At 40.2% G+C, this 22591-nt stretch overlaps 1 protein-coding gene across 3 annotated transcripts in view; it reads right to left on the minus strand.

Moving 5' to 3' along the window:
- ANKS6 (ankyrin repeat and sterile alpha motif domain containing 6) overlaps positions 1–15377 on the minus strand; it is a 36548-nt gene extending 21171 nt beyond the window's left edge. For 2 of the 3 annotated variants that reach the window (XM_030446258.1, XM_030446257.1), the window contains exons 1-6: positions 14636–15292; positions 11188–11687; positions 7192–7236; positions 4313–4517; positions 1929–2035; positions 300–445 (exon numbers count right to left, since the gene is read on the minus strand). In XM_030446258.1, the coding sequence (XP_030302118.1) occupies positions 300–445; positions 1929–2035; positions 4313–4517; positions 7192–7236; positions 11188–11687; positions 14636–15291 (1659 nt within the window). In that variant the 5' untranslated portion in view covers position 15292. Of the gene's footprint in view, positions 1–299; positions 446–1928; positions 2036–4312; positions 4518–7191; positions 7237–11187; positions 11688–14635 lie in introns of all 3 variants that reach the window. The other variant, XM_030446259.1, reaches the window with a different exon arrangement.
- Positions 15378–22591: the final 7214 nt, after the last annotated feature.

Genomic DNA, 22591 nt, shown 5'->3' on the forward strand with positions numbered 1-22591 from the left:
TTATGAACTTATGGTACCTTCCACTACTTTATTATGAAATCTATGCCTGGGTGCTGAGGTGCTTTGATGCAAACTCTTCCTTAAAATTAATCTTTGCCATGTGACAAAAAGAAAGCTGAACATGTGCCACACTTCATAAAAACCAGAAGCACTGTCAACAAGAAATTCAGGACCATCATTCCTTAAAAAAAAAAATCAGTTACCTATTGGACTGAAAGTACTCCATAGCAATGACTTTCTCTGCTAGCATATTACAAGAAACAATATATCAGTTATTTATTACAAGTAACTTAAATTACCTTTAAACCTCCTTTGTCATCTGGCAATACTGGGACATTTAAGGATTGTCTGCTTCTGGAACAAGGCAAAGATGATCTGTTCAGTTTATTCTTGTCTTTGTCTACTTGCATACATGCTGATGCCAATAACCTTACAAGCTCTGTGTCTAAAAGAAACCAAATTAAGATATTTAGTCTGATTTGCTTTCTCTTACTGATACACTAACACTTTCCCTATAAATTCTATATGAGTAGTAACTGATTTGCCTCTCAAAAACAAAGCATATGAATCCCCAAAACCTTCTTCCTTGGCCTATGTTTCCCACCCGTTCTCCCTACATAGTGGCCTGCAGTCTTACCACCACCTCACTGAAGATATTTATCAATATAAATAATCATGCTTTTCAGTCAGAATTAGTCACGTCATTAGACCAAGTTAGCTGCCTCTCTCACATTCTGTAGGAGTTAGGAACAATATTGTGATGCTCCCTTTTCTCACCTTACACAGAAGAGAGTAGAGAAAAGTGAATATTCTTTCTTCAAGCGTAGGTTGCAGAAAAGAAGCTTGAAATTAAATCCCAAAGAGAAAGCAGATGTTCAGCCTGGACAACAAAGGGGCTGAAAAGACACAGTTAGAAAATAAGGTGGACAAAAAAGGTGAGAAAAAAAGAAAGGAAGAGGAATTAAAAAGAATAAGTATGAGATGAGGACAGGAAAGCCAAACAAATATCCTGTAAATCTGTATACAAGTCAGAAAAGACTTTTAAGAAGGGCAGACAGAACTGACCTATATATTCCTCTTTCTAAATAAGTAATAAGGCAAACTACTCTGTCCTAGTTATGAGTTAATTATGAGAAAAAAACATTTACTGCATTTATCTTCTAAAATTTCATACTATTAGTGATCTACTTTTGACAATGTAAAGTTATCTGCTAGTGACCAAAACCACCATAATGAGTAAATACAGAGAAAATAAACACTAATTCCATCAGCAGTTGTATTTTCTGGCTTCAGATAAAGCGATTCAGGTACCAGGCAAGGTTAACAGACAAGGTTACCAGGCAAGGTTCCTCCTCTCTTCTGACAAATTACATAGGCTACACAAACTACAACAAAACCTAAAGGTGTTTCACTGAAGCCTACCCTAAACATGGTGCCTTTTTCTAAAGCACTGCCATGAAACACAACCTGAAATGTGATTTATTCCCAGCCTTCAAAGACCTAGTGGGGGGTACAGCCAGGAATTCACTTGTGTTTTTTCTGTTAGTACTCTCTGTCCTGTCCCTGTACTGATGTTAACTGATGTTAACTGAGTGGAAATTCTTAACTCTAGTTCACAGCTCTGTGCTAATGACACTACAGAACATAAGGACCACCACAGACCAATGCTACAGAGCTGGCTCTGCTGACACAAACAACAAATTTTGAAGTTTCTTCAAAAACAAAGGCAAGAGGAGTGAGCAAAAATTCGTTACCCATAAACATATACACTCTTCTAGACAATTAACTCAAACCCCAACATTTTTAGGCAGCATCTTTTCCTGGTCCAGTCCACCACAGACCTCAGAGTGTACTTTCTAGCAACTTAAAAATATTTTCTATTTTGGCAGGGATGTTTATCTACTTTACTGCTCTTTGAATTAACATACCTGGATCATTCAGCAGCATTATCAGGTCAAAAGCTGTGTACCCATTTTTTGCACGAAGATTGACATCAGCTCCTTGATTTAACAAGTACTTTACAACATCTTTGTTTCTTTAGGGAAAAAAAAAAAAAAGAAAGTGCATTGCTCATGTTAATAACAAAGAAACAAATGAAAAACCCCGTAATACTCCTTTTTCATCCTTTTATACCATTGCTCCTCAACTAGAGATCAAATTTTACCTTTCCTGTGGCTAAGTAAGTCTTAAAATTTTTTTCACAAGCTATTCCAAGGCTCCAAAGGATTCCTTTGTCAGTTACTGTTTACTCACTACGAATACACTAGTCAACATGCAAAAAGTTATCCTTAAAGCCCTAATTTGAATAGCCAGTTTCATAAACTGACCATTTGGAACTGTTTCAGGAATTTGTTGCCAAACACCTTCCCAGTGAAATGTCTAGGGCAATAAAGCAGATGGAAAGACAAAGGTCAACCCAGTAGTCATCACACGCCACACTAATACTTCAACACAATTTCATATTCAGAACAGATAAGAATCTGTGTGCAGAAAAGCCAAATTGACTGAAGATAATTTATGAAGTCCAAATACTATTTCACTTAATTTGAGATATAAATTACATAGCTGAGAAGACACATTATTGCTTCCTTCAGGTGTTTAAAATGATGAACAACACAAACACCTTGCAATAAAAGCTCATAAAAGCTAGTTGCATAACAGGAACTCACCATCCTATTCCCATTAGCCCCTCTTCCTTCTCATACACCTGAATAAATAAACAGGACCAGCCTTGCAAGTAAAAAACAAAGCTGTAATTCAGCCTACAAAATAAGCAAACAGACAACAAAGCTAGGGAAAATATGTTTAATACCATACTTCTCCCGAGGAGAGACTGACCTTGTATAAAAACAATATCCAACATGCATTAGCAACACAGAACAAATTTGTTAAGTAGCAATATCTGATTGCAAATTCTAAGCTGACAAATAGATCTCAACCACTCCATTTCTGAATATTACTTCTTACTGTAGAAATTAAGTTTTCACTTCTGAACTAAACCCAGATAAACACAACCCTAAAATGAAGAAGGTTCCTCCTCTCTTCTGACAAAAATTCTGCTTATCCCCAAAACCAGCTCCTCTGCATACTTCCCTTTACTTTTCTTCCTCAAAACCGTATCATTGCCCCATCCACCTTTCCAGGATGTACCATAGAGCCACATCCTTCAGTGCCCCTGGGATGCCTTCTGGTCCTTCCACTGAGCTGGTGGCCTTTAGTTTGTTTTACTTATGCATGAGTAATACCAGTGTCTCCAGTAAATTGTCACAACCTCAAACATCTATAAAGACTGATTAATACAGAATAGAGAAGGGAATTTTAACGAAGCAGTCCTCCAGGAAATTGAAAGGACAGTATCAGAATACACACAGCACTCAGCTGCACTCTGCACACCCACAGACAAGAGGAGTGCCTGAGTAGGGGTGAGGGGATGAGCCAGCAGCTCTGCACATCACATTCTGCTGGCTGTTTCTACTCTAGCTAGCTCTGTGCTGGTGCAGCTGCTGATAACAAAACTGCCACACCAGAAAAACCCTTCAGGCACTTCTGTGAAATGCCTATCACTACTATCAATACATATTGGTGAGGATGAAGAGACCTTCTCATGCAGGTCCCAGGAACTACTTCAGAAAATTTTCACAAAGACAAGTTGACCTCCTATTTTTCTCCTTTGTTGTACTTTCATAGCCCAATGAGATCTGTATTTGTACAATTAATGTGAGCACTACCAGGGAGCGAAGTGATTCTTCACCTTCCTGAAGGCAAATTTCTGTGGTCTGACTCTTTTAAGTGCCTAATGCATTTATAATGTAGCTTTAGAGAAAATTACAATTAGTTGTCCAGTGGGTGCATTTCAGAAAACTCAACGAAAATTAAAGGTTGAAAAGGGGAAAATAAGAATGGTTTCAAGACTGGAAAATAAGGCAATCAAAGGGTGACTGCCTTGAAGTTTCACAACTTGATGTAGGCCTACAGCCCTGGCAGAGGATGATATGGTCTTACAAAACATCAAAGGATAAAAGTTGAGATCTGCGCTACAGCTCCTAGAGCCTGCCTGGAGCACCATGTTTCTAGCATTTACTAAGCAAGATTCAAGTTCCCAAATATTCCATTCACTCTGAAATCCAAAAGGCATTCACGTCTGCTCTGAAAAGCTGAGGGCAGTGCAAAGGCCATGGAAACTGAAGCTGAAAGTCTCTCAATTTCTCACTAAGACCCCTCCCAGAGTCAGTATCAAAAAGCTTTTTTCCACTGGGATGTACAAAGAATGAAACCTCTTTATTGCCACCCCCAAAAAGAGCGTGTATCTTACCCGTGGTATGTGGCCTGCATTAGTGCTGTCCAGCCATGAACATTATCCTGTTTGTCAATATCAGCATCTTTCTCAACAAGGAGCTGAACAAGGGGCAGCTGTCCTGTTACAGCCGCAATCATTAATGGAGATGCGCCATCAACATTGGTAATATTGACCTGACTTGGGTCTTCATCAACAATCTCTTTAACCAGCTGAAAGTTTCCTGTAAAACAGTGATAAAATTTATTTACATGAACAACAGAGACCCTCTTAGCCACTGAACTCATAAGTACTTCGAGTTGCTGGCACTCGTCTGTATTTAGTGGAATTAAAACAGAAAATATTAAAAGTACAAAAGCAACTGCAACACTACAGCTAAATATTGGTAGTGACCTTTGGTCTTTTAGTAGATCAGCACATCTTCCCAGGCTACATGAAACTGTGGCATAAGCATGAGCCATTGTTTTCATTCATTTTTCCTACCTGTACACTAATAGTACAATGTCATTAATAGAATGATTTTCTGACATTAACAACTAACATTTTCTGGCATTAACAACAACACTGCTGTATAAACTGCAATGCATTCCATAGGTGAAGATTATGAGTAGGGAGGGAATATTTCTACTGAACTGTAATAACATGAACTCATGCAAAGAAAACAGGACAAAGCTCCCTGTTGCATTTCCATAGGCTGAAATGACAGAAACCAACAACTTCAAAATCAAAAAGAACAGGAACAAAAGCATTCTGAGAGGTAGTGGAGGTCATCCCTTGCCTTAAGCAGACAGAAAATGCCCCAGGTCAGACTGATCCATGAACCCCTCTTACAAATTCCAAAATCTTTTACTGATGCTATTCTATAACCTTCCAAGGAATTAATTTACTCCAGTGCTCAGCTGTCTTTCAGAAACTTTCAGAAAGTTTGGTTCTTTTTAATTCTGCATCCAATATTTAAACTAAATCTTCAGTGCGAAAGTTCATCTGTCCTTGCTCAAGAGCAATGCATTGGACCAGGCTGCCCAGAGAAGTGTAACCATCCCTGGAGGTGTTAAAAAAACACATGGATGTAGCACTTGAGGGTTGGCAATTGAACTGTAAAATCTATCAGATCTGAGGCCTTCCCAGGATGAGGAAGCTTACATGTAAAGAGCTGACATTTAGGAGAGAGCTCCCAGTAACTGCCACTTATCAGCTCTTTATACTCCACTATTATGTCTGCCCATTTCCAGTTCTGGTAGCCTGAAAAGCCACGAAGTTCCTAAGATATTGATTTACAATGGTCGATTGAAAAGCAACTGTTAAACTGCTGTAATAAACCCAGGATGGGATCTATGTTGAGACCATGCTTGATTATTTAAAACACACATCTTAACTTTTGAATAGGAATGCAGTAGAAGTTGGAAGTTAACTGTTGATTTAAAGATCAGCGCTGCTGAAATCCACTTAGTTGAGAAAAAGTTGTATTGAGAAAAGTTGTTGAGAAAAAGCAGTATTCTGCTTCACACAAATCACTCAGTTACAAATAGGATTAATAAAAGACCTAAAAATCCAACAGAATATGTGAAAGTGAAAGCTGCTAACTAGGAGCTCTCTTCAGGCTGCAGATCCCTGCTGAAAGCAACAAGGCTAGTGACATCAAAGGGTTCATTATGTTACAGTCAGGAGTGGGTACATGGACAAAAAAAGCTGAAATGAGTGCTCCACACTAAAGGTCACTTATTCTGTAGGCACATGTCATACTCCAGAGGGACACAGACATCTTTCAGTGCACAATGTCTATATTTTCTATGTCACAGAAAGCACAACCCCAGCAACGATTATTATTATATCCGCTGCACTACTGATGCTTCTTCATTGTCTGGAGCATCTGAGTCCCAGATAAGGGCAGGCTGACTGGAGAAGAAACAAACCTACTAGGTCGCATGAGAAACCTCTCGTGACTTCACAGGACATTAAATTTAATCTTACTTAGGAACAACATCTTCCAGTATTTGAAAAATAAACAAAAAAAAACAAAAAAACAAATAGATCCATCAGGAATTTTTCTTTACTACTGACTGATTTTTTTCTGATTGTCTCTATAGGTAAACACACTTAGCCTTTTGCCAGCTGTATATCATATAGCTGAAAACGTATTTAAATAACAATATACCAACTGTAAGAGCAGTAAGCAGATAAGGTTTAAGTACCGAATCTCTCTAACCTGTCAAAGATATTGGAAACAGTGCAGTTTCATGATCTGTGACCAGTCCTGTTTCCCATGCCACAGCCATCAGACAGGAAGCCTCAAGCCAAATGTATCATTTCAGAACAGTTTCCTCAGCTAGCAGACACAGAAAACCAGGTAACCAGTATGTAGCTTGCTATCTGCCACGAGTGCAACCCATCAGAGCCTGGATCAAATTTAAATCAAAAGGATAGCATTGGCTCTTTCTGTTTGCCATGGAACAGTTCTACCAGCTGTGTGCTCATGAAAGTCACTCTTGTTCATGAGACAACAAGCAAGATCTGAGACACTTGTTTTTTGTTGAAGCAATCTGAAGAGCAATTACAGTGCTCTTGTGAGCAGAGACCCACATACTTTTTGCACCAATTAGAAATTTGGTTTTCATACTTTATCAGGAAGGAAAAAAAATCATTCTAAAGGTAGAATGGTCTTGGAATAACTGAAACTACCAAGTCACGTATTTTGGCACGAAGGGCACAACCAGAAGTTATAAAGATTGTCTCATATTCAAATGTGAAGAAAAATAAACTAAAAAATAAATGTATTTTTAAAATAAGGAAAGAAAAAAAGGTCTGTAAAACCAGAACATATCTTGGTTTCCCGTGTAACAAACATGCTCTGAAGCTTCAGGAATCAGGCATGGTGGAAGAGTTCTGTCAGTACTTACCCATTTTCAAAGCATGAAAGACATCAGGTTGCCTCTTTTCTTTATCTGGAAGAACAAAAATATAAATATTAGTATTAGCAGTCATTAAAAAAGCAAAAATTTCTACTAAAATTTTCATAGCAAAACCTATTACAAAAATTTACATAAAGTTACTATAAAACATGTTTGGACATAAAATTATTAAGTCAAAAAAAGCACTGATAACCTTTTTATTCCCCTCAGAAAGAACAACTCATTTGCATACTTCTCTGTATGCAAAGTCAAAGTTACAAATTATAAAAAAGCACCAGCACTTTTGCTTTTCAACTTCCATTCTCTGTCAGGAATTTGTATTTGGACACTTCTTTGTTTCCTGTCTGGAAGATTAAAGTACCAAGTAAAAAAAACCACAGCATGGTCTGGTGTAATCCTCCATACAACAGAACACATTCAACAGTATTTTGAAAGATGACTCAAAAGCAGTTTTACAAGATATCTCATTTTTATTTCCTCTTTGGTATTAACAAGTTTATTTGTGATGGTCACAAAAATAATACTCATGATTGAACTACATAGCTTGCTATTTGTGCATGAACAGATATATCCTTCAGCTCTCAATTCATCATCCCCATAAGAACTGAAATTGTTCCAAATTTTGGTATTTTGAGTGAAGGATCTTTACTTTGGCACACCCTGCACTCAAGCCAGAAAAAATTAATTCTTTTCCAGCTTCCAAAACATTACTGAATCTACAGAACCAATGGGGTAAAGGACTTTTGAGGAAAACAGGGAGATGGTGAGAGACTTCCTGAGCCTGATTCTGTCATTTTTATGGTAGTACAGAAAAGGTTCATGTTTATATCTTGAATCCAAAGAAAGGTATTTTAAAATGTTGAACAAACGCAATTGCTGGAAAGCCTCCCAGAAAACAAGAAACTCTTACGAACATACATTTTCTCTTGGTTCAGAAACTCATAGAACGAGCTGTGTATAAGCTCACCATTGCAAACCAGATTTTAAAAAGCCAATTTTTTTTCAAAAGAACCAGATTCCATATTTGGCATGTAAAAAGCCTGAAAGAGAGGCAGTCTCAAGGAGCGGGAGATCATGAGGAGATATCAGAAGGAAGAACTGACATATGGGTAATCTGAAGAAAGGCCAGGGACAACACCCAGAGAACACCCAGGCCATTTTAGGTAGTTTTGAGTTTGTTACTGGAAACAGCCCTGAGAAGAGAGTTGATTCCTTTTAGATGGCAAATTGGCAACGTACTGGAAGACAAGTTCCTTTTCTGCTACTTTCCACATGAAATGATCTTTCTTCATCCCAGGATGTACAAGAATCAAGTGCTAGGAGCAGACTGCTTTTGAGCCAGGGTCAAAAACCTATGCAGACATTTTTGTGGAGCCTTAACATGTTTACCCCCACACACACAGTTACTATTCTTCTGCTGATAAAACCTCTCCTTCAGCAGAGGTGACAGAAACACTGATCTGCTTCAACTCAAGTCCACTGTCCTAGCTTAAACAGGCTTCTTCAATACTTTAAGTTGCATGACTACAGAAGACATTCAAGACTCAGCAGGCCAACCCTGCCTGCACATATGTTGTGTAAGTTCAAATGCAAGGTACAAAGCACTGCACTAGTGAACCCCACAGATGTTTGGATACCTGTTCCTCAGAGACTGATCATGAGCAAATGTTGACAGAAAGCTAGTTCTCTCTGGCAGTGCAGCTGTATGAAAGCCTTAGCTCCAACTTAACCTATGAGTCAGCATCTGACTAACACATTCTCTGAAGCAGGAAGAAATGTCAGATTTTTATCACTGCTTATTAAAGTAGGGAAGCTTTACCTGCAGGAATGACAGCAGATTTTAACAAAAACTAAGAACCTAGGTGATTTGGACACGTCCACACTGTAGAGCAATATAGACATAATTGGATAAGATTCAAATAAGCCTCTTTCAGCACTACAAGCAGTAGTGAGCTTGGAACAGACTACCCTACCCAATGGCTTTCTGATACCACAAATGGATGGGCAGTAGCACCTGGAAAAGGCTCTTTCTAGGGATAGAGATATCCTCAGATTTCATTTAAGTACTGCAAAGCTGAAAAATCTAGATGCAGCTCTTCCAACCCTCTTGTTGAGCACCTCCCAACACTTGTCTGCATCATAAAGCACAAATACCTTGAAAATCGTCCACTATCAGCTGCATACAGAGTAAGGTTTCAATCTCTGAAATGACTTACTGATGTTCAAATGTCCAACAAAATGTCAGAACCAAACTCTCTGATTTCAGGAACAGATTTAATGCATTTCTGTTAGCATAAACAAACTTCGGAAAAATAAAAATAAGTAAATCTCCAATACTTTAGGAAAACTAACATAAGGCATTCATAACATTATTTTATAGAACCAATTAAAAAGAAATAAATTCAGAAAGGTATCTGGGTGAGATACCCACAAAAAGTTAAAAATATTTAAAAATTAAATTAACTTTTTAAGCTGACATGAGACAGCAAATAGGTTTAACCTTTATCTTCAATTAAAAAAAAAATCCTAGGAAATTACATATAAGCGCAGAATTCAAATGTGCTTGGTAATTTACAAAAGCCTTGTAAAATTACTGGTAAAGACACACAATATATTCTGTCCTTTTGGTTGTGTGTGCAGCATTGGATACAGTGGTTAAGACTGAACAAAAAATGTTGGAGTCTTAAGTTTGCTCACGCCTTTCCAAGCCTTCAATTCACCTAGTACAAGATACTGCCTTTCTTCACAAAATCCTGGGTTTCTTACATACTTCCATGCTGATTACTACAACCACATGACCACCACGTATTCTGTAAGTACACAGTCACAAAATGTTTCTTTATCAGTTCTCATCTCATTCAGTGCACTTAAAAATGTTTTACAGGGCAAAAATAAAAACCATAAAAGCAGCATTTCATAACTTCGTTTTAATTTTAGCTTTGCAGTGAAATACTGTTATTTTAATCTAGTTTTGTCCATCCACGAGCAGTGTGTGTGCCTATCCCTGTGTGTGTGCACAAAAAGGCATATTCACATCTGAAGGGAGGAGGTTGCTTATAAATTTTACAAAGTCCTGAAGTTAAGTATTCCTCTGCAAGGGACAGAAAAATAGAGAACACACCAACTTGTTGTTCATCACATTAACACATTTTTTGAGCACACAGGGTCCACTGTCAAAGGACTCTGAGGGTGTTTCATCCATTTAGAATAGTAGAGGAAACCCTTACGTTATTCTTATCTCATTTTCTGCACATCAGGGGTCTTGCATGTGACATCCAGTGAAGGCAATCCAATGATGTATTTTAGAAAGGCATTTAACCTTGACTGCAACTGTTAAAACATTGCATACCTCTACTAAGTCACTCTAGTTGTATAAACTTCATTCCTAAACACCACTTTCCATTCAAATTCTTCTAACTTTAGACTCATCATTTTTCTCTTTTGTTGCCATATAAAAAGGCTGTCTGGTACTATGCTATCTGTCCTTAACATGGACACTATTAGCTACACTTCCACATGAAACCAGACAGATTGAACTTCTTCTGTCTCCCCTTGCAAAGCACGTGTTCAAGTTTTTATATATTTTAGGTTTACTTTGAGTCTGTGATACCCTTCCTTTAATATCCTATTCTGCTGTCACGCCCCTTCTTGAGTGCTGTTTCAAATAGGGCCTTGTTGTTTTCTTCCTAAAGGAACACCTGGATCATATGCTTTAAAAGCAAAAAACATTTAAAGCATTAAAACATTTCAAAATGTTTCCTACTGTTTTTATTGAAGGCAGAAATCTTCTCTTGCTGACATAGAAGTAATCTGCTGAAGCTGAGCATTCCTGCCTCACCAAAGGTAGGTGTACCTAACCCACTATTTTCAAGAGTCTAGTAACAAATTATAAAGAAGATCATGTACATGCAAAAGAACTCCTTCAATTTCTAAGCAGGCAATCAAAACTTCAAGAAAGCAAAACAAAATACTAACACTCCATACCTGCCTGGGGTCTGATAGTTGTGAGAGATTCCAGGTAGTCCTTCATGTCTTTGTGCTTGAAGCCAACAGAGATTTCAAAAGGTGTTTTATGTAGTACATTCAGGTGATCGGGGTTGGCACCCTTCTCCATGAGCTGCTGTGCCAAGCTCACCTTTCCACTAATAGCTGCCAGCATCAAAGGACTCCAGCCCATAGTCTTCACAGTGTAATTACAATCGGCTCCCCAGTCTAGTAACAGATGTACCACTGCCTCGTGTCCATGCTGAGCAGCTGCCATTAATGGAGTGATATCAGGAAGGTCATCTCTGCTGCTGTTAAGTACACTTGTACTAAAATGGTCATAATTATCCACAAAAGCTCCGGATTCCAGCAACAATTTCACCATGCTGACGTGGCCACCTCTGGAGGCCATTGTGAGGACACTGGCTCCTAACTTATTTTGTGCATTGAGATCAGCACCATTTTCCAGCAAGATGTGAGCAACACTTAGATGTCCAAACCTTGGGAGAAAAAGATGATGGTAAGAATTAACAACTTGGATGGCCAAAGGCTTCTCAAAGAAAACTGATATACACTAAACATGGAGAACTTTGCTACCATATTGACCTATTGGCTAATACACTATGTGGGATTATGCAGGCATCACTGAATGTGACAGTGGTTCCCTTACTGGAGGGAAGAAATACACATTTGAGGAGTGTAAATTAATCCATTCCACACGTATCAGTGACCATGCTCATAGAGAAGGGATCTATTTAAGAGTATACTCTGGAAAAAGCAGCAATATGCTAGCCTCATTTTCAACTGTGTGACATCAACACTCAACTCGCATAAACTGTAGAGTCACTTTTATCTTCTTATTTCCAGACCTGTATAGGATTCAATAATCAAAGTTAGTTTGTTTGCAGACATTTTAATCATGTACCCTTTTTACTCTTGAATGAGTAAAAACTTCCAAGAAGCAATGAAAAAAATAAAAATAAAAATAAAAAAAAAGACCATGTTATGAACTGGACAGCTGATCTTTTGTATTTGCACCATCCCTTGATTTCCAGTTGTGAACCATCAACGAGGCCCCACAATGGAAGAAGGCTCAGTGAAGACAGGCATGTGGCCATAAGGCTCAGAGAATAACATAGCCAGCTGCCACAGCTCTAGTAAAGTTGAATTTCTCTTAAAACAAAGGGAACGAGAGGGCTGCCTTTGTTTTAGAGAAATATCTCTATCAGCAGAGTGGGACAACTGGCTGTGTGAATGACCTTCCCTGACACAATCAATATAAAGTATTATCCTCCTGAGTCAGCCAGAACAGCATGGGGGAAGTATCTACATAGATCAGCTCAATACAGAGCACCAAAACTGAACAATCAACTAAACAAATTTTCAAGAGAACAAAGGGTTTAAACTGGCTCCAGCCACACATTCCTTCTTGGCAACTGGGGATGCCCAGCATCGTGACAGTGAGCAGCCAAGGTAATGGTTGTTCGTCTTACAGTTCAACTCTATGTTGCACTTGCTGTGTCAGGCATGTGTTATGATTTCAGGAGATTGTTGTGTCACTAGGCTAAATTAAAATCCTGTGTAATATCAAATATCTTCCAATAAGGAAATTTGGTATTAAAAGCATTAAACCCTCCTCACATGGATTATCTAAAAGAACTTGGTGAGAGTATTGAACTCATACCAGTATCACCAGTCCTCCAGCTGTGATACCACTTCCTTATCAGCAGCTCTGTTAAATTTATCAGCAAGCAAAAGACAATCTTGCAAGCCATGCACGCAACCAGTTAGCTCATTGGTGAAAAAAATGGAAACTCTTTACTGTTCCTCAGCTAAGAAATCCCACATTTTAATAAACATAATTCACTGCTAAGACATGCACTTTGTGTTCTTGCTGCAGATACCAGGCGTTACTATACACGTGTGCAGTGTTCAACACAAACTCTGATCCTGAAAGCAGCCTTTGTACACAGCAGGAAAGCAAATACTAGTTGAGGAAATCCTGAAGAATGCTACTAACCACTAATAGCAGACAGGTGAATACAACTACCTAGTTTCCTTTCATGAAGTACATAGTTGCAGAATGCAGCCTCTAGTACCTGCGTAGTCCCTCTGACCATCCTGGCACCATTCACTGCATCACCTTTGTAGAGCCTGCAATCACTGTACATGTGATTAACTTAATGGATATATGCTATCTCCTGTCCAATTTCAACAGGGCTAACCACAGGCAGAAAATTAAATATGTATATAATGTGAAACCTACATTTATACAAACACTATGTTTCCTTTCTGGTTATCCATTAAAAAGATAAAAGAAACATGCCCTTACACTTCATGCTTTCTCCACAGGTTTCAGCGGTGTCTGCAGTACTTTTCAAATGTCAGCAAGTTGTGCCTTTAAAACACTGACTGGGTTACAGGGATTTGAGTTTATTGTTAAAGAATGGGAGTATGGTTTTCATCAAGGGAAAAAAAATCTAAGACTGTTTCTGCTATTTTTTTTCTTTTTTTTTTTTTTCCAACCTTCATGGAATGACAAAATTGTTGAACCTTGTCTTGTTCTTACTGGGAAACCAGCTGTGTGACTCACTCTTAGGGAACTTTCTATGGGGTTTAATTGAAAAGAGAAATGTTGACTTTGAAACAGACTAAATTCTTCCAAGTATCTTAATCTGTTACGAAACCAAAAGGGGGGGTGGAGGGGGGGAACAGATACCAAAAGAACCAAAAACATTTATCCTTTCAATTAATCATTTACTTAGCAGAGGAAAGCACTGCCCCCCAAAGTTGCAAAGCACATCTGTAAACCCTGGGGGTACTTGGATATGGAGAGATAAGCACAAACATGAGCATTAGGAATACAGGGAACTGCGTGTTACACGGGTTACACGAAGGAAGGAGGGGAGCGGTGTTTTCATCTTCAGGTTACCTCTGACTGTGATTCTGCTGCACTGGGGCTTTACCCAAGGCACCGCAGGCACAGCTTCCATCACCACACCCTTAACACTGAATGAGATAGCCTAACGCCCCAGCGTGATACCTATCCAAATTTAAATTCGACAGCCCCTCGTCACCCACCCCCGGTGCAGGTAACAGGTGACCACTCGGGTCCCCCGGGGTTACAAGCGCAGACGACCGACCGCGGCCTACAACATGGCGCGTTCCCGCCCGATCTCACACACGCTGACCCCCGGGAGTCTCCCCCAGCGCTCCCGGGCTCCCTCCGCCGGCCTGGGGAGCGGGTTTTTGAAGGCGAAAGAACCGTGCGCCAGCAGCGGCCCCGGGGCGGGGAAGGGAGCGAGCCTCGGCGGCCCTCCCATCCCCGCCCCGGGGCCGCCGCCGGTACGGTCGCCGCCCCGCCGCTGAGTAGGCCGGTGCCCCGCACCGAGGCGGGATGGCGGCCGGAGCCAACGCCTCCTCCCCCGTCCCTGACCCCAGCCCCTACCTGGCCGCTTGCATGAGGGGGCTCCATCCGTAGTGGTTCCTGCTCTGTACCGAGGCCCCCTTCCGCAGCAGGAACCGCACCAACTGCTCGTGGCCCCCCGCCGCAGCGAACTGGAGACCCGTGTTGCCGGCCTCGTCGGTGCAGTCCACCGGCACGGCGGGGGCCGAAGGGGCGGACCCTTCGCCGCGGGGCTCCGCCGCCTCCTCGGTACCCGCGCAGGAGGAGGGGGCCGTCGGGTCGGCGGGGCCGCCGCCGGGCAGCCCTAATAGGCGCCGGGCGGTCTCGCAGTCGCCCTGTTCGCAGGCTCGGAGGAAGAGCTGGACCTGGGGGGGCACTCCGCATTCCCCCATGGGCAGTACCGGCGAGCCCCGAGCGGCTCGGCCGCCCGCAATCGCCCCCGCCGGCGGCAGCCTCCGGGAAGGCAGAGGGGAGGAGGGGACTCGGCTGGCGGGAGGAGGCCGGCCCAGGGCGGCCGCAGCGCCCCGGCCGCTTTCGCACGGCAGGGAGGGGAAGCCGGCTTGGGCCGCACGCTGAGCTCCTCGGAACCAGCAAGGGGCTTCCCTGCCTGGACCTCCCCTGCCTTCAGTGTCTGTCCCGATGGTGTCACCTCTTCTCGCCCCAACCAGCGCCTGGGTCCCCCAGGTGTTTTCTGTCATCCGCTCGCATCTGGGCTGCTGCCGTTCTCCATGCCGGGTTCCTGCTACCACTACTGACTCCGACGCAGTGAAGCGTCTCCACCAAACATGTTTTTCTGACCCGGGGTCACCTACTGCCCCCTCAGGTGTGGAACTTATTTGCTCTCACCCGGCCCAGCAATCCTTTTTTCGTGCTTGACGAATTGTTTTCTACAGCCTGGAAGCGGTCATTCCGACAGCCCCACCTCCATTTACATGGTATTTCAGCCTTTACTTGCACCTTCCTACTTTGTTTTTCTTTTAGCTGACAACCAGTCTCTTCCTTCACTGAAATACAAGATTTACAATTGGGTCACTCCCCAAAACCACAATTTTCTCCCTTCTGATAGTGACAATCAGACTTTTGTTTTGAAGATTTTGAGCATAAAATTGATTTCTTGTGGCATTTCTAAGTATCTTCTCTCTAGCTTGAGCTTCACAGATAACAAACTCTTTTCCAAATTATACTGATGTCTAAAGTAAGAAAAACAAAACAAAACAGGAAAGCACCAATAAAATAACTCTCGCACTGCAGTTCACCACTCACTTAAGGATATTGTGTCATGTCCCTGTTGGTTTGGGCAGGTCATTCTGTAAGATTTCAGAGCTTGGAAGAAAGGAATGGCAAGAGTGATTAATGCAATACATTATTCATGATTCAAGAAAACTGTGTCATTCTTACCATATCAAAGTGCGTGCCTGTGTAGTCAAATTAGTGACAGACTCATTCCAGTTTATCTTTGAGATAAACTACTTGATCATACAAATTTGTTATGTAGCTGATGATTACGCTATCAAATTCTACTAATGGCTTGAAACTCTAAGATATCATCTATGTGATTAGGAACTTAGCAACGTAAGGTTCAACACTTTAAGAAACTTCTAAGTAAGCAATAGGAAATATATATCAGGGTTTGCAATATGTTACCATCAGCTCTTACTAACTTCAGCCTGCAACCTAGGCATTTATATATATAAGATCACTCAGTGATTTATGTCACTGATAGAGAATCAAAGTATCATGAGGCACGGGAAAAATAATGATCTCTCTTTAAGCTCTCTGGAAAATATAGGTCTTGATTTCTTCACCCATGAAAGAGCAACCTAAGCTTTTCCAACTGTTGTTTAGGTAAGCAGATGGAGAAAGGTTAGGCTGGAAGAGGATATTGGAGAAAAAATCAAGACCATTAAATGCAGGTTATGCATTAGTTGTTTGGAAGGTTTGTACAAACTTCATCTGGTCAGTGAAAAATGCATTGCTTTTGACAAGAAATGCCTTCATGTCACCACTATGCTAATTTGTATAGGTCAATGTTGGATTGCTCTCTGATAAAAATTTTAAAATAACAAAGAAAACCCTGATGAGTGAGAGAAATTACTTCAGACTAAAGGATATGATAAAAGTGCAAAGAACAGGACACGCCTATCAAAAAAAGTCAAAACACATAACAGATGAGAAAAGAGCAAACATGGGGTCAACATTTGAGAAAGTTTTCTAACAGAAGGCTCCACTGCAAAGTATTTTAAAACTCCAGCCGGGAGATAAGTGGGCCAGTATAAGCCTTATGGAAGCTACTCATAATACACAGTGACATAAAGGAGATAAACCTAGAGCCATCATTCTGCAAGAGACAGACATCATCATTTGCAAAAAGTAGCCTAGAAAACTATTAGGGTATGTAATATACCTGTGGATCTTTTAAAGTAAATATGACATGGCAAATGCACAGGGATGTAGAACTACAAATTGGTCAGGTAACATGACAAAAAATTCTGTTGCTCTTAAGAGTAGCAATAGGGTATAATACCTATGGACATATTGTCATACCATCACACAAAAGCAATTTTCTACCTCATATATAATTCAGAATCACATAATATTGAAGACGATAAAATTACCATCATAAAAAATATCTCAGAAAGGGAGAAATACAAGTAGTCAAGCAATTAGCTGACTCAGCCATAATCTTCATTATGAAAGTCTGGGAATGATGGCATCGCAAATCCTCATATAAGATGGCAATATTTTCACAGCAATTCAAGGCGTAAAAGGCTTATTTTCTACTGTAAAACCTTACAGATGTGAATCACAAGACAAAACAAATCAAACCTGAAAGTTTTAGCATATGCTTATTGTTAAGACTCTTACCGCCATCTTAAAGAAAAAATATAGACATATAGATGAGACATAACATGAGAGAAAAGAAGGTGTTTCTCCTGTATCATTACTCATAGGTTAACTGAATAGGATGACCAAGATCAATTCACTACATAAGATGTCCTTAAGTTCTTGGTTCAGGATTTTAATTCTGTCATATATAGCAGGTCTCCACTTAGTCTACTGTATCCCACTGCTATAACTTGATGAAAATACTTCATTTAAATACTTCATGTTTCCAAATATGCCATAATTTTGACTGAACTTTCATAAATTGTTTGCAGCTCAGTATTTCAGCTCACTGTATGAGCACAAGACTGCATGGAAAATCAGTCAGATTTACAATATAGTAGGCCTTCAAGAGCCTTCTCAGCAACATGTCTGTCATACCATGTTCCATGCAGATAATTGCAGTTTTTGACACCTAAGCTTGCTAGTCATGGCTTCCTTTACATACAATATCTCTTCTACTGCTGATGCATGTTATTTAGCTAAAGAGAGCATCTGTGTATCAACCAAAGAAATCTATAGCAAGCAATATATATATATAATATATATAATTATTATATATTATATATAATATATATTGATACTTATATAATATATATCAATATATACCAATGGATGCCTTTGGCATGCACATCCTTACTACCTTTTAAGTTATCCTGTTTTGCACATGACCCTTTGATCATGATACTTTGTGTGTCCATATGCATATAGCCATATATATACACATGTACATACATGGACTACAGGTATTTGCAAACCAGTACAAATTAGGTCTTGCCCAAGTAGCATCCACTGAATGCTGCTTATTTTTATAGGCTTGTCAGTATGAGAATTACACAGGATTCATCAGTCTTACAGAAGATCCCGGAAATAGCTGGCAGTTTCTATCTCACTCATCAAGTCTGTCTTTTAATCTATTTTATTTTTAGGACTCTGTACCTACTGTTCTTCCTCTCATCTAAGCTCCTGGTACACTCTGCTGTTGCACCATGTACCCAGCTTCACTCTTGATCCAAAGTCTGCCCCGTAAAACAGGGTTCCCACTGAAGCACTAGGGACCTGCACCCCCAGCCTTTGGTGCAGACCTGCAGCTGGGAAGCAGTGAGGGCTCAGCCCATTTCACATTTTGCCTGCACTATGCACCATGCCACTGCCTCAAATAACAGCACTTTCCATACAGACATATTAATAACAAAAATTTAAATCCTTGGCACTGGTTGAACAGTGGGATGAATAATAATATCCTTAGAATACAGGTGCATGCTTGCTGATAAAGCAGCCAAGGTAAGGGTTGAGGGGGGCTCTTTCTTTGCAAGGCAATGCTGTTCTGGTTAAAGAAATAGGGAACAACCACCCATAGATCCAAAGCTGTCTCCAGTGAGTATGTTATATAACTTGGCCAAATCTTTTTGACAGATTTCTCATTTATTTGCAACGTACACCATGTTCTGCTGATTTTTTTCTTTTTGTATAGAATACCTAACCACTGGGTGTTACTAAAACTAGAAGCATTATTTTGAAACACATTATTTGGTTCTTTCTTTTCTGCTGAAAGTATTAATTTAGGAAGCTGTTTGAACTTCAGGTGTATTCTAAATGTGCAGTCTCTGTAAGCTGAGACTTCTTCACAGCCCATTTCCATTTTATAGTTTTGCACCATTTTTAACTGACAGTAGAGATCTAACAAAAAAAAAAAACCTTGAATTTTAAAGCCTTTATTAAATTTAATAATTGATTTATTTTCAAAGAGTATGTAATCACTATAAAACAATAACTTCTGTTAATAATAGATGTGAAAAATAGTTAATCTTAATTTACCACTTCATGTTTTCCTTGTCTGTAGACCAATTTCTTCAATAAGCTCATGTATTTTAAGTAAACTGAGTATCACCTAGGATTTAAATGTACATTTAGGTGAGCAACAGATATACTCCTAATTTCAGCCATTATATTTACTATATGATTATTATTGGCAATTACATATTGTTATATTACCTTCTCTTAGTGCTTTCTGAAAGATATAGTTAATACATTGTTTCTTCCTGAAAACAAACAAACAAACAAACAAGAAAACAACAAACCAATAGAATTGCTTAAAAGGACTCTTCCATGAAGACATTTCTACAAGCTTTACAGATATCAGGGAAATAATTTGCCTCATTAATTGTAGGTATTTTTTTTCTCTACAGCTTATTTTTACACACAGAGCCGATGATGTTATACTTCAAGTACTTAAGCTCAGAAATTTCAGTCTTCCTATATTAATTAGATCCTACAAGCTTTTTAAAAGGTTTAAGGAAAAGTGTATTTTCATCACATTCTTTAAATCTTGTTAAAACTTATTTGTGAATGATACTGAATGAATTAATGAATCTTAATGATTTTTGCATTAACACCTTAATGGCACTTTCCCTTGCTGGATTTCTTTAGATTTATGTGCTTGGACATCACTACTAGTATTATTATTCCTCACTGCAAGGATGATCACATAAAAGCCTTCTCAGCTACTTTGCTCTAAGGGCATTATTAAATTATTAGTACTGAAAGCCACCTCCCTTGCTTTCCGACCAGCTGTGACATTCCTTACTTCTGTGGAAGCAAGCTGATGCTCTACCTTTTCTTCAAGCCTTTTCTACCTTTTTAAAATCTGACTAAGAGATAGCTATGCTGGTTATCTTCTTCAACAGTTCTGTGTTATTTTACCCCATCTGCCACCAACTGCGGCGTGCCACCTGCAGTCTTGTCACATTTTGTTCTCAGCTTCCCACTTTTTTTATCTCAAAACTTGTTTTAGGCATGGGATTGTATTCCTGTGTCTCTTCCATATTGCTCTAACACTTAAAACACTTCAGTGAAATACTTATTCTTCTAATACTTACGAACTTAATGCAGCAGAACTCTCCTGTTTTCTTTCTGTCGGGATTTGGGCCCAGCGGGTACCAACCAGGCCTCTGATTGCTCGCCCCCCCACCCCCACTGTGGGACAGGGAGGAGAAAATCCACTCCAAGGCTCCTTAATCAATGCAAGGATAGGAAGGTTTTCATTCTCCAGTTACAGTGATGGGCAAAAAACAGACAGACTCAACTTTGGGAGGCAAAAGAAAATAATTTAAACTACAAGGAGAAAGAGAAAACATGACCAGATCTTAATACCTCCTTCGACCCCTCTTTTTCCCTGGTCCTGGATCCCGTCCCTGCTGCCTCCCCCTCAGGGCACAGGGGAGAGGCAGGGGGAGTTTAGGGTCAATTCCCCACATGGTGTTTCTGCTGCTCCTTCCTCCTCAGAAGGAGGACTCCTCACAGCTTTTCCCTGCTCCAGTGTGGTATCTCACCACCCTCACATTAAATAATTTCTTCCTAATGTGAGGGTTATCTATAACAGATAATTATATATGCATAAAATCTAGTTTGAAAAGGTGTACGAGCTGGAATAACAGTGGTTAAGTACATGTGTGTAAATATATTTTGTAGGTGTATTAAATACAGAGGCCTTCCAGAAGCTGAAGGGGGTGTACAAGCAAGCTGGGGAGGGACTTTTTACAAGTGTATATAGCAATAGGACAAGAGGTAATGACCTTAAACTGGAAGAGGACAGACTTCGGCTATACATTACAAAGAAATTCTTCACTTTGAGGGTGGTGAGACACTGAAACAAGTTGCCCAAGGAAGTTGTACATGCCTGCTCCCTGGAAGTGTTCAAAGCCAGGCTGATGGGGCTTTGAGCAATCTAAGGTGTCCCTGCCCATGCAGGGGGGTTGGAACTAGATGATCTTTAAGGTTCCTTCCAACCCAAACCACTCTTGATTCTGTAAGATACCAATATGGTGGACAAAAGAATATACATCGTAGATAAAGGAAGCTGTATCTATTAAGCTTGGGGACTGAAGAGTTAGGTGGCAAACCCAAACCATTCTAGAACTATATAGCTGAAAAAGAAATAATTAAATTATATCTATACACATTTGCATCTGCAAATCCACCTACACTACTTGATTTATCATAGTTTGCCAGTGAAAGGATGATTCACTACTACTCAGCACCTTTCTATCCAAAGCAAAACCTCCACAGTCGTTGACAGCCTCAGTGTTTGTTGTCATGTATGACATTTATTATAATGTCAAATCAGAAGTACTTCATAGCTCTAGGCTGTGACCCTGTCTGGTAGTGATGAGGTTTTTTCCCTTTCTTAGTGTCAAAGATGGTTTTGTCCAGTAGTGCTGGTGAGCACCACCCAATACCGCTTAACCAGGCTAAAGTTCCTCTCTGGTGATGGCTGGATTCCTCTGCCATGTTGATCTTGACAAGCCTCCAACAGCAGAGGATAGTACAGTGAACTGCCTCCTTGTAAAATATGTAAGAGCAAAAGACACCTCAAAACCAGAGTTTCAGCTCCATGATGAACATGAGAGATAAACTGTAGCAGTTATTTTACACTTATGTTAAGGTTTTTCAAATGCAAAATCACATTTAGGTTAGATATTAGAAAGAATTTCTTTACAGAGAGGGTGATCAGACATTGGAATGGGCTGCCCAGGGAAGTAGTGGATTCTCCGTGTCTGGAGATATTTAAAAAGAGACTGGATGTGGCACTCAGTGCCATGGTCTGGTAACTGCAGCAGTAGTGGATCAAGGGTTGGACTTGATGATCCCAGAGGTCCCTTCCAACCCAGCCCATTCTATGATTCTATGATTCTATGATCTAATCTCATGCCTCAGTGTAAACAGATGGATCTATGTCCAGAGTTTGTCATTAACTCCTATGGCTTCTTGTCCCATGTTCTGTGTCATTCTAAAGCACATGCTCCTCCATAGGCAGCAGAATGGAGGAAGGCTAGTTTCCAACAGACTTCGTTCCTTCTGCCCCAACAATATTCCTGGTTACTCCATGACAAACTACTCCCCTTGCTGTTCATCTGCAGCCCTGGCTACCTCTGTCAGGAAGCAGCAAGCCTTGGGGCTGTCCCTGTCATCGCCAGAGACACTAGCTGTGGCCATGCCAGCTCTGTGCCAGCCACACCTTCTCATCATGAGGGTACAACCATACAACTACCAGTGTTCATGAAAGTTGCTCAAGCTTCAGGGTGACCAGATCACCTCTTTGAAGGGTAAGAGGAC

Source organism: Calypte anna, chromosome 2 (genome assembly GCF_003957555.1).
Source record: "Calypte anna isolate BGI_N300 chromosome 2, bCalAnn1_v1.p, whole genome shotgun sequence".
Lineage (NCBI taxonomy): Eukaryota > Metazoa > Chordata > Aves > Apodiformes > Trochilidae > Calypte > Calypte anna.